Source organism: Panthera uncia, chromosome A2 (genome assembly GCF_023721935.1).
Source record: "Panthera uncia isolate 11264 chromosome A2, Puncia_PCG_1.0, whole genome shotgun sequence".
NCBI classification, from domain to species: Eukaryota; Metazoa; Chordata; class Mammalia; order Carnivora; family Felidae; genus Panthera; species Panthera uncia.
Window position 1 is genome coordinate 55,120,306 of NC_064816.1, and position 17,188 is coordinate 55,137,493.

Sequence of the window (17,188 nt, forward strand, 5' to 3'; positions counted from 1 at the left end):
CAAACTGAGGGTTATGGGAGGGGTTGGGGGGGGGGGTGGGCTAAATGGGCAAGGGGCACTAAGGAATCTACTCCTGAGATCATTGTTGCACTATATGCTAATTAACTTGGATGTAAATTTACAAAATAAATTAAATAAAAGAATCATGACCAATCAGTAAAAATTAAAGGTATTACATAGGAGGAGAGCTCAGAAATATTTAAGTAATTGCTTCTGTCCTGAGATTAAAAACCACCAGAGGAAGATGGCTTCTTAGGTATAAGTAATGAGAGGACAGCAGAAAAGAGGGGGCATGTTTCCAGCTACATTCTCTTCATAAAGTTCCTAGCTGTCTCAATTGGGCATTCTGGTATGTTAGTGAAAATGCTCGCATTAGGGTTCTGAAACTATCATTTTAACTAGTCAAGTACTATATAAAAACTATTTTGAGAGGCACCTGGGTGGCTCGGTTGGTTAGGCGTCAGATTTTGTCTCAGGTCAAGGTCTCGCAGTTTGTGAGTTCGAGCCCTGTGTTGAGCTCTGCACTGGTGGTGTGCAACCTGCTTGGGATTCTCTCTCTCCCTCTCTCTCTCTGCCCCTTCCCCACTTGCACTCGGGCTCTCTCTCTCTCTCTCTCAAAATAAACAAATAAGCTTTAAAAAAATTAAAAAAGCTATTTTGAAAAAAATAAGTAAAATAAAAAATGTTTATTTATTTTTTGGCGGGGGGAGGGGCAGAGAGAGGGAGACAGAAGGATCCAAGCTGGCTCCACACCGTCAGCACAGAACCTGACGCTGGGCTCGAACTCATGAACCATGAGATCATGACTGGAGTCGAAGTCAGACAGTTCAAAGTCAGACACTTCTGACTGAGCCACCCAGGTGCCCCAGATCATTCAATATCCTTACATAAAAAGCTTCCCCTTTCTTTCTTCTTTTGTCCCTCCCTCCCTCCCTCCTTCCCTTCCTTCTTTCCTTCCCCCACTCCCTTTCCCCCCTCTCTCTCTCTTTCTCTTCTCTCTCTCTCTCTCTCTCTTCATGATAGCAGCATAACATTGCACTGTTTGGTTGTATGACTATACTTTTAACCTCTCTTCTAGATAAGCATCTTTCATTTGCAATCATTTGCCATAATGTACAAGGCTGCAGTGAATTTCCTTACAAATTCCACAAGTGTAAGAGCCTCTCTGTATCCTGTAAACGAAACTCTTGGTTCAAAGCATAAACGTGTTTGTAATCGTGTCGCATTGCCCGTCCCACCCCAAGACTGCATCAGTTGGCACTCCCCTGCAGGAACATATCATGTAATCGAATGTTTGGGTGTGGCTAATACTGATTGATATAAAATGGCATCTCAAAGTATTTTAAGATGTGTGTTTAAACAGCATTATGTGGTATAATTTACACACCATAAAGTTTATTCGTTTTAAATGGACGTTTCATGAATTTTAGCAAATTTATGGAGTTGCAGGCATCACTACAATCCGACTTTAGAACATTTCTCTCTTCCCAAATCTTTCAATGTGTTTTACATCTTCGTTTCTCTGAGTGAGACTGAGTATGTTTCCATCCATCTAAGAGCTGTGTCGAGTTCCTTTTCTGTGAACTTTCTTTTCATACACCTGGCCTGATTTTTTCGGTTGTATTTTTGCCTTATTGATTTGTTGGCCCTCTTTATATATTATGCTCTCAAACTAGGGTTAAGTGTCACTCCTTCAAGCACCCTGTGCTTCTAATTCTTATCGGCTGGAATGAACAGAATCTATTAATGTGTCTGCATCTCCACCATCCTGTGAGTTGTCTGCCCACAGTGACAGTATTTGGTTTCTGCCCACAGTGAGTTGGGCAGTATCTGGTTTCATTCCAGGCCCCCACCTTTCGGCACAGGACCTGACCCAGAGTTGGTCTCTGCAAATAAGCTTGGATCCGGTATCTGTAAATATGTGTTCCTTGACCCTCAGGGTTCCTATCACAAGTTTTGATGATGTGTTAATCTGTGTGGTTACGTCTGAGGGCCAGGCACCATGGTGGTTTTATTCAATACCGTATACCCACAGTGCCAAACCGTGTGGCCAGATACATTATTTTCTTTAATTAACTTATTTTTTTAATGTTTATTTTTTGAGGGAGAGGGAGAGCAGGGGAAGGGCAGTGAGAGAGGGAGACAGGATCCCAAGCGGGCTCCTCACTGACACCAGAGAGGCCCGATGTGGGGCTCGAACTCATGAACTGTGAGATCAGGACCTGAGCCAAAGTTGGACGCATAATTGATTGAGCCACCCAGGCACCCCAACTCTTTTTTTTTTTTTAAGTTTATATATTTACTTTGAGAGGGATAGAGACAGCATGAGCCGGGGAGGGGCAGACAGGAGGAGAGAGAGACAATCTCAAGCAGGCTCCGAACTATCAGTGCAGAGCCCGATTTGGGGCTCGAACTCACGATTAGAGAGATCATGACCTGAGCCACAATCAAGAGTCGGCTGCTTATTCAAATGAGCCACCCAGGTGCCCCTACAACTCTTTAAATACATGCTCACGAGTAATTCTCATAATAACCCGGGAAGGAAGGTTGCGGAAGCAGGCCTGAGGCTCAGAGTAGGAAAGTGATTGCCTAAGGCCACCTGGCCAGAAAGGGTGTGAGTGTGTAGGTTGGGGGGAGTGGCCCGGGAGCTCCTCTTCTGGGAGGCAACTGGGGCACTTCTGACAGAACAGAGCACCAATTCTCCGAGTCCTCGGGCAAAGCCTCTCACAGGGTTTGTCACCGGCCCACCTGAGCAGGGCGAGGCTTGGCCTAGTGCCTGATTAGCCCCTTCTGGCCTGGAGACGGGCTGGCTGGATTCCCACCTGGAAGCCCAGTCGGGCTGTGGCCTTCTCTCCGTTCTCGATATTTCGCCATCCATGACTCATGCACGGCAATTAATCATCACCGCCTCATGACAACTCAGGTATAATTATCTTGTATCATGAGTGAAGTCTCAACCGGCAGCCCCGGCCTTCCCAGAGAGACCACGGTTCCCTGAGAATGCAGGGTGAAGGGTGAGAAGTGTTCTCTCCCCCCCCCCCCCCCCCCCCCCAGGCAAGGCAGGCCAACCTTGTGGAGGGGCCTCCATGGTGCTCTCTCCCTTAAATATCCGGGCCCCTCTGGACTTGCTGGTGGGAGCAGGCATCCTGGGACTGGGGTGAGCAAAACACAGGGGCAGCTAAGGCGGGGGCGGGGGGGGGGAATGGTATAATAGTAAGGAGAAATGATAAAGATAGCAGGGCATGGTCTGGCTCACTTGCTCTGGCCTCTCCTTGTCCTCATTCACTCATTCCCTAAGTTGTGACTAACGCCAACCAGTTGTCAGAGGAGACCCCAGCCTCTGAGCTACTGCTGGGAAGCAAAACAGACTCCCTTTCCCCAGGGAGCCTAGCATTCCAAGGGAGCAGGGGAGCTGGCTGCAGGCACACCCTGAGAGGAGACTATTTTGCAATGTGGTAAGTCCTTACTGTAAAAGAAATGCCTAATGCCGACCAAGGAAAGTCGGAAGGCTCGGTTTTTGCTCTCTGAGGGGTGCCATCTGAGCAGAGGCAGAATACACTCTTGGTAAAAGGGGCAGCAGACACAAAGGCCTGAGAGTGGGAATGTTCTGGTTTGTTCAAAGAACAGAAGGTAGGCTGCTCCCGCTGGAGCAAGGGGGAAACCAGGTCTGAGTGGTCAGCAAAGGCTATTGCACAGTTTGGCTTTTATTCTAAATTCAGTGGATACAGTCTAAGAAGTGATTTCTTGTGGCCAACTAAGCTGCGTGACCTTTGACAGTTTGCTGGGTCTGTAATTTCCTGCCATCCATCTCTCCTTTCAAGAAACACTTAAGGAGCATCTACCGTGCGTCAGCCCAGCCCTGGGGACACAGCAGTGACAAAACAAAGCCCCAGCTTCTGGGAGAGTCCACCTCCTGGAGGAAAGGACCCCTGCCACAGCTCTTCTGCCTGGTGACTCCGGTTCAGGCTGCCGGCTCCCGGAGACCCCAACTCGGGCCACCCGTGGCCGCCAGGTGGCGCTCTGCGCCTGCGCAAGGGCCTTAGCTCGAGGGTCGCCTGGCAGAGACCGGACCCCGGCGGGGGAGGGGCGGCCGGGCGGGGGGCGGGGCCCGCGCCGCAGGTTGTGTGACTTTGGGTTTGACCTGCCTGGAGATGAGCTAATCCCGCCGTATAATAGACTCCGGGGAGATAGGGAAAATGGCTGCGGCGCTATCTGCGTCGCCATGGGGACCATCGCGCGCGCGCGGGCGGGGCGCGAGCCTGGAAAAATACAGCCTTTGTCGGCGGCGCGTGTCACTCACTGCGCGGGGACCTCAGGCGGCGGGGCTCGGGTCTCTCTTTCCCTAGGTCCGGAGCGGGGAGCTCTGGGGCCTCCGGCAGGGCATGCCTGTTGAGGCTATTGGGACCCCTGGGTGTCCCCAAACTCCTCGAAGACCTTTCTCCCTTACACGCCCCCACACCCCGTTTTCTGTCACTAGCACATTCCACCCCTTTTGCTGTGGAGTCTGTCGCACCCGCGCACACCATTCTCTCCCCTCTGGCTGTCTCTTTCCCACGCTGGAGAGGGGTCCCGGCCCGTGTGTCCTGAGCCTACCCAGGCAGGCGCAGGGACAGGCCCCAACGACCGCCCTTCCCCCGGCCCCTCCTACGGCACACCGGGCACACCCAGGCATATAGATGCACAACAACACAACCACCCTCACACAGATCCGTGCACCCCGAAGGCACACACTGGGGTGAACTCTGACCCGCGGCACACTCACTCCTGACAGTCACAGGAATGCACGGATGCGCATGCTTACAGGCACGTAGGAACCCAGAGCACTGAGTAGGGTCGACACCTGCAGGCACACACCCGTGTCTGAATATACACATTCGCACGCGACCTAGTGGCAGATGACACCGCCTCCTGTGTGCACTCCTCAACGGCCTCCTCGAGGGCAGGTACGTTGTGGCACTCAATACGCTCATCCACCACACCTGTACACACGGATTTGCACACCCACTCCTTCACACACCTGCCTTCCCACCCTGAGTGACACTCGTGCCTACGCACTCACGTGCAATACCCCCTCCTCTGTGCACCCTCCAACAGCCTCAGCTGCCCCCCCCCAGGCATTCACAGCACACACGCCCACCACGCCCGTGAGCATGGGCTTGCACACCTGCGCTTTCTTGTAGCACACTTCTTTGACATGCCCGCATGCACACCAATACCCTTTCTTGTTCAGTGCCCATCCACTGGCACACGCGAATGTCCATGCAAACATGCCAGGCACACCCGGGGGCGCACGCGCGGGTGCCCCCGGCAGGCAGGCAAGCAGGCAGGCAGGCGGCGCGGGCACAGGGCGCCCGGCGTGCCCCCCGCGGACGGCTATCTGCCTGCCCATCAGCGCGCGGATCTGCGGTGGTAAATGATGCATTCGATGGCGGGCGCATTTGTTGTGCGCGCTCTGAAAGGGCTCCGATAATCTGGAAGGCAGAGATAAGGAACACCATTTATTCCGCGGCACTTTGGAAACAATTCCCAGCCCTGTACAACCCCATTCTCGGGCAGCCTCCGGGAGCCGGGCAGATAACGATTGGCTATTCATTATCTTCGCCGGGAACAAAGATTAGCCGGCCGAGATGAAAAATTACCCCGGACAGCGGCGCAGCCCCGCTTGGACCCCCCTGCCCGCCACCGCCGCCCGCGCCTCGGTGCCCCGCCCGGCCCGCGGGCTCTGCGCTCACGCCCTCCCGGTCCGCAGCCTGGCGCTCGGCCTCCCGCGCTCGCGTCCGCGCGGCGCTCGGCACTGCCGCTGTCCTCCAATCGGTCTGTCCGTCCCACCCAGCCCGTCTTCGGCCTCCCTACTTTTCCCTCGTTCTCTTTGGGGCCCTTCCCGCTCTCCCTCTTCTCCCCACTGCTCTGGGAACCTGCCTGGGTTCCCTTCTCCCTTCCCATACCTCTGTTTTTGTTGTGTTTTGCTCTCTCTCTCCTCTCTGTATCTCTCCTCCCTTGTTTCTCTGTTCATGGCTGTGTCTGGTTAGCGCGTTTGCTGCTTTTGTTCCCATCGCTCCGACTCTTTCTGCCACTTTTAAGTTTGGTTTTGTCTGTTCCTGCGTGTCCCCATCCCACCCCTCCAGCCCCTACTGGCGTCTCTGTCCCTCTATGGCCGGTGCTTTTTAAAATCTGTCCTCGGGTCTCCCTGTCCTCCTCTCCCTTCTCTGGGTCTTTCCATCCCTGGGCCTCCATGTCTCTTAATCCACACCCCCTACCCTCTTAAGACTGTATTCCTGACAGCAGACCAGAGGCCAGCCCAGCCCAGCAGAGAGATGGCAGGTGGGGTGGGGGTGTAAGACTGGAACCCCCCTCTGAAGAAACAAGACAGAACTAGAAAAGCCTCGGTAGACACTCAGGCGCTGCTGGGTTCACGGGGATTTGCTCTTGTGCCCCCGAACTGGCTCCCTCATGCCCCTCCCTGGTGAGGCTGGGGGCCTTGGGAGCGGGTGGTCCCAGTGAGGCCACCTCATTAGAGCAGTTATTCAGCATGGCGCTGGCGTCGGCAGATAAGCCTTATCAGCTCATCTCCCCCTCCCACAGACAGACAGAGAGTGCCCTGGCAAATGGCACCCCAGAGCTCCACTGGCCGCCTGCCCTGCTGGTTAGGGATGGTGGGTGATCTGGGAAGACACACAGTATATGTGTCACCCAGAGACACATGCCTCCCCAGACGACAGACCCAGGGTAGTACTGGGTAGAGAAGTACATACACATAGTTCCAAGATACATTCATACACACAGATGTCCACACCCTAGATAAACAGACACAAACACCCACCCCAACACGTATCAGTTCATACGTGGAGCTGTAGACAGATATGCAGACACACTTGGATACACTGTCCACGCTCCTATCATCCGTCCAAAGATACAACGTTACACGCCCAATACCCAGTGCTGTTAAAGACGGACAGAACATACACACACGCACACACGCTCCGATTCATAGACACAGGATACCCAGACACACACTGCTACCGACCCACATAGGGACACACACCAATTTATAAATAAACACTTGGAAATACCCACTTCCCATCATATGATTCACGAACACAATGATCTCACAGATACACAGCCACAGGGACACACATCCAGTTCCACAGACACACTCTCCCACAGGCACTTTTGGGGTCATGCTCTGAAACAGCCACACATAATGAAGCACAAACTCTCAGGGACCCACAGAACACAGACTCTCGATATAAAACTCCCAGGGACCCGCAAGAAGAAATGGGCGTGCTAATATACTCAGTTTTGTAGACTTCCCACGTGCTCACAGATGCACACAGACACACAGGGGCCCTCAGGATAGATCTTCTCCCGAGCGCACACAGCACATACACGTCTATCAGCTTCAAAGAAAGACCCACAGATAGCAGATGGCCACAGAGATGGGGGGGCTGGACACTTCTCTCGGGCACACACTAGTTTTCCCAGGACCAGGGACTTCCCAGTCCTTCCAAAGCAAAGCACTTTCTCTCTGGGCCGAAGATCCCCAGACCACTTTCACTCCCCAGGGCAGCTGGAATGGGACGGGGCAGGGGGGGTGGGGAGCGGAGGACCCCCACTGTGGAGTTGAATTTTGATGTAGGGACTTTGGAAGTTCAAGGGCCAGATTCCCCTAGCATTCTTGGGGTGAAGATTCCCACACCCCAGCTCCTCTGCCCAGCCTTCCGAGGACAAGCCCTCTACTCCCTCTCTTTCCTGAGAGGGTTCCTTGGGGATGGGCCAGGGGGCCGCCTCAAACTCCACTCCTGAAATGCTCTGGTCTCCTTGGGAGTTTGGGAATTGGGGCGAGGGTATAGGTGGCTTGGAAGGGAAAGGCCATGTGTCTACATTTAGCCAAAATCAGCCTGGAAGTTAGGGAGGTGTGTGTGTGTGTGTGTGTGTGTGTGTGTGCGTGCACGTGTGTGTGCCAGATTGTCAAGCTACATTTGGGTGTATGCCCGCGTGCATGTCAGTGTGACCCAGATCTCCTGGCTGAGAATTTCCACGTAGCCACAACTGTGTGTGCTAACGCGTGTGCACAGAAGTGTGCATGTGTGAGCACTACTGGAAGCGAATTGGAGAAGGAGGAGCAGGCGGCTGTGTACGTGTGTGAGCGTTTGTGGCCACGGCTCATGAGGGTCCCCGGGGAGAGTCTCGAAAAAGAGACGTCCCGGGCTTTCTGAGTTTACACCCCTGAGAGAATAGGTGCTCATTCCTGCGCCCCTGCGAGGGCGGGAGTAGTCTGGAGTATGGGCGAGTAAGGTATTGCGCCTTGAGTGCCTTCCGGCCCTCGGCCTGCCGCCCGGCGGCTGGACCAGGGAAACGGGGCGCAGAGCTCTGGGCACCCTCCTGCCCCCCTGCGGCGCTCCCGCCCCCTCAAAGTGCTGTCGAAATAAAAAGCAGCGGCCGCTGCGGCCGGGGGAGGGGAGGGAGAGGCAGCGGGAGCGAGAGGGAGGTAACGAGGCCAGCGCCGCCCGGGCTCGCCGCTCGTCTCTATCTCCAGGCTGCCTTCGCCCCCACCCCAGCCGGCCCCCGTCGGCCACCAGGCGAACAAAAGCGGCCCGCCGCGCACCATGCGGCCACTCGGCGCGCCACCCGGGCCCTGCTGGTGAACGCCGACAGCTCGCACCGGGGTCCTGTGGGCCCACCTAGCCACGCACCGCGCTGTGCGCCCCGCTCCGCTCCGGCCCCGTCCACCCGGGGGCGCCGCCCGCCGCACCTCGCTGGGTAAGTACCCCCACCTCCGCCTGGCCCCAGGGCCCTTCTAGTCCCCAGGTTTGAACCACCCGGCCCCCCAAACGCAGTCCCCCTAGCCCGTGGCCCCTGACTTGTGGCCTTCGGGGTTCGCCCTGGTCGTACCAGCGGCTCGAACCCCAGGTCATAGGGGCCTGATGCTGAGGGAGTATTTGCGGAGTCGAGGACAGTAGGCCCGCGTCGGGCCTCTTGTTTTCCCATTTCTCGGATGCAGCCACACATAGGCCGCGAGCCCCGGTTATTCCCGATGCCTCGCAAAGCGCCCCACCTCCCGGCCCCCGAGCTGGGGTCTTTGTCTCGGCCGCCCCCACCTCCGGGCCAAGGCGGCGGAGGCGCCCAAGCCCGGCCGCCGAGCCGCGGCTGCACCTGCCGGCTGGTCCCGTGCGCCGGCTTTGCGCGGCTTAACCCGGCTCGCTCCTGCGTGCGCCCCCGCGCGCTGCGCCCCGCGGCCCTTTATCCTGTGTGGCTGGGTGCGGGTGGGGGAGAGCGCCGGGTCTGGAAGTCTCCCCCCTGCCCCAAGCCGGAGCCGGAATCTGTTTAGTGGGATTTCAATAAGAATGGGGCCGCCGCGGGCTCCGAGATCTGCCGCCGGGAGGCGTAGACGGCGGCGGTCTGGGTCTTTCTGGACGCCGGGCATTCAGAATCCTTCGGCGGCGGCCAGGCTTGAACTCCAGGTTGCCCCAACCGCAAGGGGAAAGATCCGGCGTTCAGGGCCCCCGGGAGTGGCGGCCGCTCCTTTCCCGGAAAACACGGAAGGAAATTCGTTGTTTTGGAAAAAGCTACGTCTCCCGGGGATCGGGAACATCTGGCGGTGAGCTCCGGGTCTACACAGGCACCTAGAGCTGGGATTCGTTTATGAGTGGGCAGGATTTGAGAAGCAGGTAGGGCCGTTGCGGCTACCCAGGCGTCTGGAGAGAGTTTCCCAGCCGGGTCGACAAATTGCAAACAAATTGCGTCTAACGAAACGGATTTACCAGTTGTCATGCTGCCGGGCCGCAGGACCGCCAGGCTGAGTAAACCGTGCCTGTGCTTGAAGGAAGGAGAAACGCTGACCGATTGTCTGCAGGTCTCAGCAAGGCCTATGGGGCAGGCTGTACGGCTTGGAGGTGGGTGGTTAGAACCTGGTAAGGAGATACATGATCTCGCAGGCACCTCAGCCCAGGGCGCTGAGACTTCTCAGCCCGGGTTTTACGATTTGAAACGGCCCTAAAGACGTAAAGGGTGGGAAAGCCATCATGGAGCCCAGAGGAGAAGAAGCCTTCACATTTGGGGAGCTGAAAATGAACCCCAGCGAGCAGAAGGGGCTGTTGGAGTCCTGGTCCCTCCATTGCAGAACCCCTGGGTGGGGGGGATGGCTGCAGGCCTGAGCAGATTTGAGGCCTTACCCTATGGGAACTTCTGAACCCCTCTGGCTAAAGCAGGCCCCCTCTTCCTCCTCAGTACCCCTCAAGGCACATCCCCAGTGTGGGGCTCGAAGGTCGCTGGGTTGCCAATTAAATATCCCTATGGAAGACAGTCCTTAAGCAAACTGATTTCTTTGAATCTCCCCTCCACCGCTGGCCAATTAGATGCCCATAGGAAAAGGCGAGAAGAATTAGGTTACAAAGAGAGGGCAAACTTATGGTCCCAGAGGGGCCACCTTGGATGAGGGAAGTTTAAACAAAGGGCACGGAGGGGAGGGGAAGACCGGGCAGGGGCAGCTGAGAGCCGAGGCCGGTGGGTGAGGCCCACTAGAACCTGGCCTCAGATCCCTGAGCCTCCAGCTCCCCGGAGAAAGCATCTTGAGCCGTTAGGACCCATGCTTTCTCGGGGAATCTCAGGCTCCTTGAAAAAGGCTGTTGGAACATTCAGTTTCTCTGCTGCCCATCGCCAGTCCTTCCTGAAGTCTTGTTCTCATGTAAGGAAAGTGACAGCTTGTCAGTGCGATCAAAACGCAGCACCCGCATTAGCAACAACCCTTGGTAACCAACAGAAACATGGAAAAGGGGTCACATCCCTCTGAAGGTGTTCTGGAGACCCTGAAGCCCCAGGCTATAAACCGAAATAAATCTGTTTCCTCATGTGTGAGGGTGCCCCCCCACAATCCAAGCTGATTGGGGGGGGGCTGCCCTGAGCCTCCCCGGACGTTTGTTTGGGTACAAGTGATAGGATGGTCTTTGCTGCCTACTGGGCAAGATGCCTGACTAGTGGCCCTTGGTCTGTCTGGCATACACACACACTCATGATGGGGGAGGTGTGTTTTACTGACCAGCTGGGCCTTCTCCTGCCTGGCGCCCCTCTTCTCTCTCCCAGGCGGGTTCGTTCCTGCGGGAGAACGCAGTAGTCCCGCGTCCAACGCAGGAGCTCCAACCATAGTGGAGGCCTCCGCCAAGCCGGCTGCCTGCCTGCCTGCCTTTTGGAGGAAGGCACCCTCGGGGCCTCAAGAGACCTGGCAGGGCTCCCTCCCCCCCGCCCTTTTTTTTTCCTCCCCTCTAGGCCGGGATTGCGGGAAGGGAGACTCGTGCGGATCTCCCGAGGCCCCTGCTCAAGCATTGCTTAACTGCCCTGCTAAGCTCCTCTGCGCGGCGATTTTCTGAGCCGCCGAGCGGGGTAATTAAATCCCCGCCAGCGCTCGCTTCTGCGCCAGGCCAGCGGGCAGCTCAGGGCTGTCGTTCAGGCTGGGGGCCCGGCCAGGCTGGTCACCTCCACTTCTGCGGTGGCCCAAGACGCTGCCCCAGAGGGGCTTCAGGTTGCCTCGAAGGGGCTTTTAGCCGAGTTCGTAATGATTAAACTGCAGACCCACCCCGAACGGGGGTAATTTGAACCACGCCTTTGGGGAAAATAAAGCGAATTACCTGCTTTCCCGAGCGCCCAGAGTAGCCACCTCCCTGCGAGCCGAGGCGCGGATCGCAGACCCACGGAAATCTTCCGCTCGGCTCCGGCGTTCGCGGCCCCGGGTCTGGCAAGCGGCTGGCTGCCTCCTGAGCTGGGTCCCGGGGTTCGAGCTGGCCGGGCAGTCTTGCCTGACACCAGGGATTGTCCCCGGGGCGGCGGTGTCTTTGATAAGCTCCTCCTAGGTTCCAGGGACGCAAAACAGTCTCGAGGCTCCGACGATTGCATTTTACGCGTTGATGAAGAATCATAAACTAAAGGCAGGGAGGAGAGACAGACGAACAGAGAGGCAGCGAGTCCCGGCCAGACCGCGCGCGTTTCGGGTAGCGCGAACCGGAAGGCACTGAGGCCAATCACCTGCCCGGCCTGGCCGCAGAGGCCCGGCGCCCGCGGCCTCGCGCTCCCACTCCCGGCCCCGGCGCGCTTTACCCAGCTGGCGCCGGCCTCCTCTTATGCGGAGCGGAGTTCCGAGTAGACCAGGCGGACTCCGCGCGCCCCGGAGTGGAGCGGAGCGGGAGGCGCAGCGGGCCGCCAGGGCAGGCGGGTCCCCAAGCGCCCAAGACGCGCTGGTTCCCAGCCAAATGGGGCTCTGCGCTTCCAGCCCCGCGTCTTTACCTGCCGCCAGGGCCTCGGACAGATCAACGGACAGCCGGACGCAAAGGCAGGAGGAGGCCCCTAGCCTGTGCCTGCGCCCCCCGGCGCTGCCCAGAGCTGGTCTGGGAGAGGGTGACGGGCGCTCCCGCGGAGCTGGGCCTGGCCGGGAGCCCCCCGAGCCGAGGGGACCAAGGGCTTTCCTCCCTCCTCGGATTATTAAAAAGTTCATTTCCTGGCGAATCGGGTGACGTCAGGGCCCCGGCGTCGCGGTGGCGGGGCCGCCCGGCCGGAGAAGCCGCCTCCAGTTACCCAATTACCGACTGTCAATCCCGCCGCCCCTCCCCCCACCCTCCCGGGGGTGGCCCGGACCCCCGCCCTCTCCCCTGTCCCGGACCCACCTGGGATCCCTCTGGGCTCCCACTACGAGAGCCGTAGACCCAGCTAAGGGAGAGGGGCTGGAGGACGACGATTATTCCCCCCTTACCCCCGCACCTGTCTCAGTCTCCCCAAAGTTCTTTGTTTCCGACCCCCCCCCCCCCCCCCAGTCGGCCATAGGCTCCCTTCGAGCCTCGGTCTCCTATGTCTGTACAATGGGAGAAAGCAAGGAGATTTGTGCACGGGAGCCCACTCCACCCACAGAGCTGGATCTGTGCGTTGGAGGTGTGTGGAGAGCAGTTCCAGGTGACTTAGGGGACAGAGCTCTCAGTCTATCGCCTCCCTCTCCCCAGGGGCCGCCTTAGGGACCCCCAGGAGGGAGAAATGCCTTCTCCTGCCCGGAGGCGTCTCCTTCGAGCCGGCGCCGGCGCCAGGCCGGGTCTCCATGGCCTCGCCCCAGGCAGTTCGGCCCGTTGGTCTGCGAAGGCCACGCCCGGGAAGGGGACGCCCCCTCCCCCTCTCTGGAGCCGCCAGCCAGGCCACCTCCACCCGGTCAAGCACAGTCCTAAACGGTCTCTTGTCCGAGGCCCAGGTGCCCACTCGAGCCCCGTAGTTCCTGCCCTTCACCGCTCCTGCTGTCTCGAAGCTGTCCTCCCAACCCCCTGCTCAGCCATAGCCCGAGTCGGGGGAGGGAACAGCCTGGGTAGGTAGTTGGGACTCCAACTGGCCACGTTCAGTGGTAAAGGAGGTGGGATCTGAGGGAGTGGAAGAGCGGGGGTCCTGGGGAGAGGACACCCAGACGCCCAGAGGGTGCGGGACCCAGGCTGCCGGGGAGGGGGTCCCCAGTTGGTTAGTAACTGGGAAGAGCGTCTTGGGGTTAGGCGGATCCAGGAGCGTCCGCAAGAGGGGGCGCAGCAGTCGGCCGGTGGGGTGAGGGTCCCGGCGGGGGGCACTGGCAGCAGGGGCCGCCGGGAGGGCGCTGGGAGGGGGCCCGCCGGCGGAGGGGGGCAGGCCTGCGGGTCAGTCCGGGAGTCCGGCGGTCCGGGAGTTGCGGGCGCAGCCAATGGGGGGCGGAGGCTGGGCGGCGCGCGGCGCTGATTGGCTGGCGCAGGCTTCTTAGGCGTGCACGGCCCCCGCTTCATGTCTGTGCAGGAGTCGCGAGCTGGCGCCAGGGCGGCCGGAGGATGCCGAGGGGCCGGAGCCGGGCGGGCCTGAGGCCGAGGCGCGCGCTGTCCCCCGCTCCTACTCCGTGAGCCCAGCCGCCTGAAGCGCGGTTCCTGAGCCCGCCACTCCCGGGGCTCCCGCCGGTGCTGAACCTCCGTCCCCGAGGCCGTGGCCCCCCTCCCTGCGGCGTTGCGTGTGTAAGTTTGGGGTGCGAGAGTGGCGGGGGGCCTGGGGCGCGCCAAGCTCTGAGAGGTCCTTTCGGTGGGTCAAGGCCGGGGCCAGGCTTCGGGTGACTGCTTTGGTGTGCCTTGGTGAGAGGTCTTGATTGTGCCTCCTGGGAGTGAGCTGGGGCGGGGGTGGGGGGAGGCTGGCGCCCAGCCGCTGGGGCTTAGTGTGTGTGGTTTTTTTTTTTGCGGGGGGGGTCGTCAACCTGGTATGTGTATCCGGCGCCAAGTGCAGGTATGTGCGTGTCGCTAAGATCATGTGCCCAGTGGGTGCCCAGGCGCCTGTCTTCAACTTTCAGTCTGTGTTTATGCGTTTGTGTCCCGGGAAGGAGGGCGGGGGGGTCAGTGTGAGTGTCCGATTTAAAGTGAGACTCTGTTTGTGTTTGTTGGGGTCACTGGTGTCGGGGCTTGTGCCCGTGTGTGAGCCGGTGTGCACGGATGTGTGGCTCTGGGACTGGGGGTCACCATGTGAATGTGAGCGGCTGACCGATCTCCTCCGCCTTCCTTTCGTTTTGAGCTTTGAGCTTTCCTCCCACCCGGGACTGTGCCTCGGCCGGGCTCTGCTGGGGCGCAGCGGCGTGCGGGACTCCGCGTGGCGGGACTTTGGGGGTGTCAGGCCGTGGCGGCGCCCCTCACGCCCCCTTCCGTCGCGCAGGGACGCCGCCACCGCCTCGGCCCAGATCCCGAGCCTCCACTACCGGCCATGGAGGTGGCGCCGGAGCAGCCGCGCTGGATGGCGCACCCCGCCGTGCTGAACGCGCAGCACCCTGACTCGCACCATCCGGGCCTGGCGCACAACTACATGGAGCCCGCGCAGTTGCTGCCTCCCGACGAGGTGGACGTCTTCTTCAACCACCTGGACTCGCAGGGCAACCCCTATTACGCCAACCCAGCCCACGCGCGGGCGCGCGTCTCCTACAGCCCCGCGCACGGTGAGCCCAAGGCCAGTGGGTGACTGGGAGCCCAGGAGCCGTGCGCCGCGCGCCGGGCGCGGGAGGGGAGGAGGGCCCGGCGGCCTGCTTCCCGGATGTGAGCTCCGCAGGAATCGAGGCAGCTGAAAAATTGGGGCGGGAAAGGTGGGGGCAGCAGCCTCTTGAGGAGGGTCTGGGCACCGCAGGGTGTTTGCCCAATTCCCAGCTGGCCTGTGCGGGTTCCCTCGAGGCCCTGGTCTGGTGGGGTTCCTCGGGTGCCACTTGTCCTTCAGCTCCGGACTGACATTCTTGATTATTACCGGTTGAGGTATTATGTTTCTGGTTTTCTTTGGGAAGAATGTTACTGCTAGCTGTTTTGTGAGTTGTGGTCCCGTGTATCTGTCATGGCGCGACTCAGCCTCTGCGCACCCTGACCCCTCTCCCTCCTCCCGCAGCCCGCCTGACCGGAGGCCAGATGTGCCGCCCACACTTGTTGCACAGCCCGGGGTTGCCCTGGCTCGATGGGGGTAAAGCAGCCCTCTCCGCGGCTGCAGCGCACCACCACAATCCCTGGACCGTGAGCCCTTTCTCCAAGACACCGCTGCACCCTTCAGCTGCTGGAGGCCCCGGAGGCCCCCTCTCCGTGTACCCAGGGGCAGGGGGTGGGAGCGGGGGAGGCAGCGGGAGCTCTGTGGCCTCCCTCACTCCCACTGCAGCCCACTCTGGCTCCCACCTCTTTGGCTTCCCACCCACTCCGCCCAAGGAAGTGTCCCCTGACCCCAGCACCACCGGGGCTGCCTCCCCAGCCTCCTCTTCCGCAGGGGGTAATGCAGCCCGGGGGGAGGACAAGGATGGGGTCAAGTACCAGGTGTCACTGACCGACAGTATGAAGATGGAAAGCGGCAGTCCCCTGCGCCCAGGCCTGGCTGCCATGGGCACCCAGCCTGCCACACACCACCCCATCCCCACCTACCCCTCCTATGTGCCTGCTGCTGCTCACGACTACAGCAGCGGACTCTTCCACCCCGGAGGCTTCCTGGGTGGCCCTGCCTCCAGCTTCACCCCTAAGCAGCGCAGCAAGGCACGCTCCTGTTCAGGTAAAGACAGGTGCCAGGGAGCCAGTGGGAGTGGGGTTAATCTGTGCTTTTGTGTGTGGGGGTCGGGGGCTATGATATGGGAGGCGGGGCAGTGCCAGTCTTCCAGATCTGGGGATGGGTGAAGTCTCTCTCTAATAGACCCTAACAGACGTTTGAGAACCCAGAATGGGGGAGAGGGAGCCCTAAAACTTTTGTCCTTTCTTTAACTGTCCAGGGTCGCCCCCAAAGTTCATTTCCCTTCCCCCTCCTCACCCTTCCTTCCAAGGGTGGCCACTGCCAGACTGAACCCAGACCGGGGATTCCCCCTTCCCTTCCCTGAATCTTAAGTGAAAATTTGAGCAGCCTCTTGACTTGTGTGAGGGAATGCAGTAGCAAGCGACAGCAACGAGGCTGTGTGTGCGTGTTTTTGTGCGTGTTTTTGTGCATGTGCGTGCTGTGGGTGCTGTGGGTACGCTCCAGACCCTTAAGGAATCTGGTTCTCCAAGTCAGGCAGTCCAAATCTTGGGATTTCGATGTTTCCCAATCTCCTTGGGAGATTTCCCCCAAAGCAGCATTCCCGGGAGTCATTCCTGCTCCCTGCCCGCTGGCGCATCCTTCACTCTCCCTCCCCAAAGGCTGGAGTGAGGCGACGAAGCTGTAGGTAGCTTTGCCCCTTTGCCGGAGGAGACGGCCGGGGCCACACTGGTTCAGTCCGAGAACCTGGCTGGAGAGCAGAAACCAGAGCTAGCACGGGCTTTCGCTGTCAATGCCTCCCTTCCAATCCCTTTAAGCTAAGGAAGAAGAAGATTTTTAAAACTTTTACTCCTGAGTCCAGGAACCTTTCCTTGCCCAGCTATATCGACAATTTAGTTTAAACTAAATGGGAAAAAATTTTTCCCGGGCAACACGATGTAAGGCATCCAGCTACCCTGCCTGATTGCCCCCACCGTCGCAGGCACCCACCTCAGCCCCACCCCAGGGCCCCTGTTCTCAGGCCAGCTACCTTGCCTTAAATTAGCCCTTTCTCCCAAGTTTGTTTTACGTTGTATTTGAATTCCAGATGGCCTTTTAAAACAACAACAAAAACCAAAAACCAAAAACACCACCACCGACAGAAGACCAAGGTCACTTAGTCTGCTTAACTTCAAAACGAAAGGGCTTGGGATGTGTTTTATTTTAAAGAGCA

General features: G+C 58.8%; 2 protein-coding genes across 4 annotated transcripts in view; one reads left to right on the forward strand and one right to left on the reverse strand.

Annotated features, from left to right (window-relative positions):
* Positions 1-394: 394 nt before the first annotated feature.
* LOC125929694 (translation initiation factor IF-2-like) lies at positions 395-12,564 on the reverse strand. 2 transcript variants are annotated; one of them, XM_049641109.1, is made up of 3 exons: positions 12,274-12,564; positions 11,622-11,912; positions 9,505-10,744 (listed from the first exon to the last, which is right to left on the reverse strand). In XM_049641109.1, exons 1-3 carry the CDS (start codon positions 12,479-12,481, stop codon positions 10,635-10,637), a joined length of 609 nt encoding a protein of 202 aa, XP_049497066.1. In that variant the 5' UTR covers positions 12,482-12,564; the 3' UTR covers positions 9,505-10,634. The 2 variants fall into 2 exon arrangements, 1 of the variants encoding a protein (XP_049497066.1); XR_007459939.1 differs by lacking the exon at positions 9,505-10,744 and adding an exon at positions 395-5,471 and having other exon boundaries at positions 11,622-12,564.
* Positions 12,565-13,754: 1,190 nt separating this feature from the next.
* GATA2 (GATA binding protein 2) overlaps positions 13,755-17,188 on the forward strand; it is an 89,867-nt gene continuing 86,433 nt past the window's right edge. The window contains exons 1-3 of one of the 2 annotated variants that reach the window (XM_049641114.1): positions 13,755-13,988; positions 14,671-14,947; positions 15,382-16,023. In XM_049641114.1, the coding sequence (XP_049497071.1) occupies positions 14,719-14,947; positions 15,382-16,023 (871 nt within the window). In that variant the 5' untranslated portion in view covers positions 13,755-13,988; positions 14,671-14,718. The remainder of the gene's footprint in view (positions 13,989-14,670; positions 14,948-15,381; positions 16,024-17,188) is intronic. The other variant, XM_049641113.1, reaches the window with a different exon arrangement.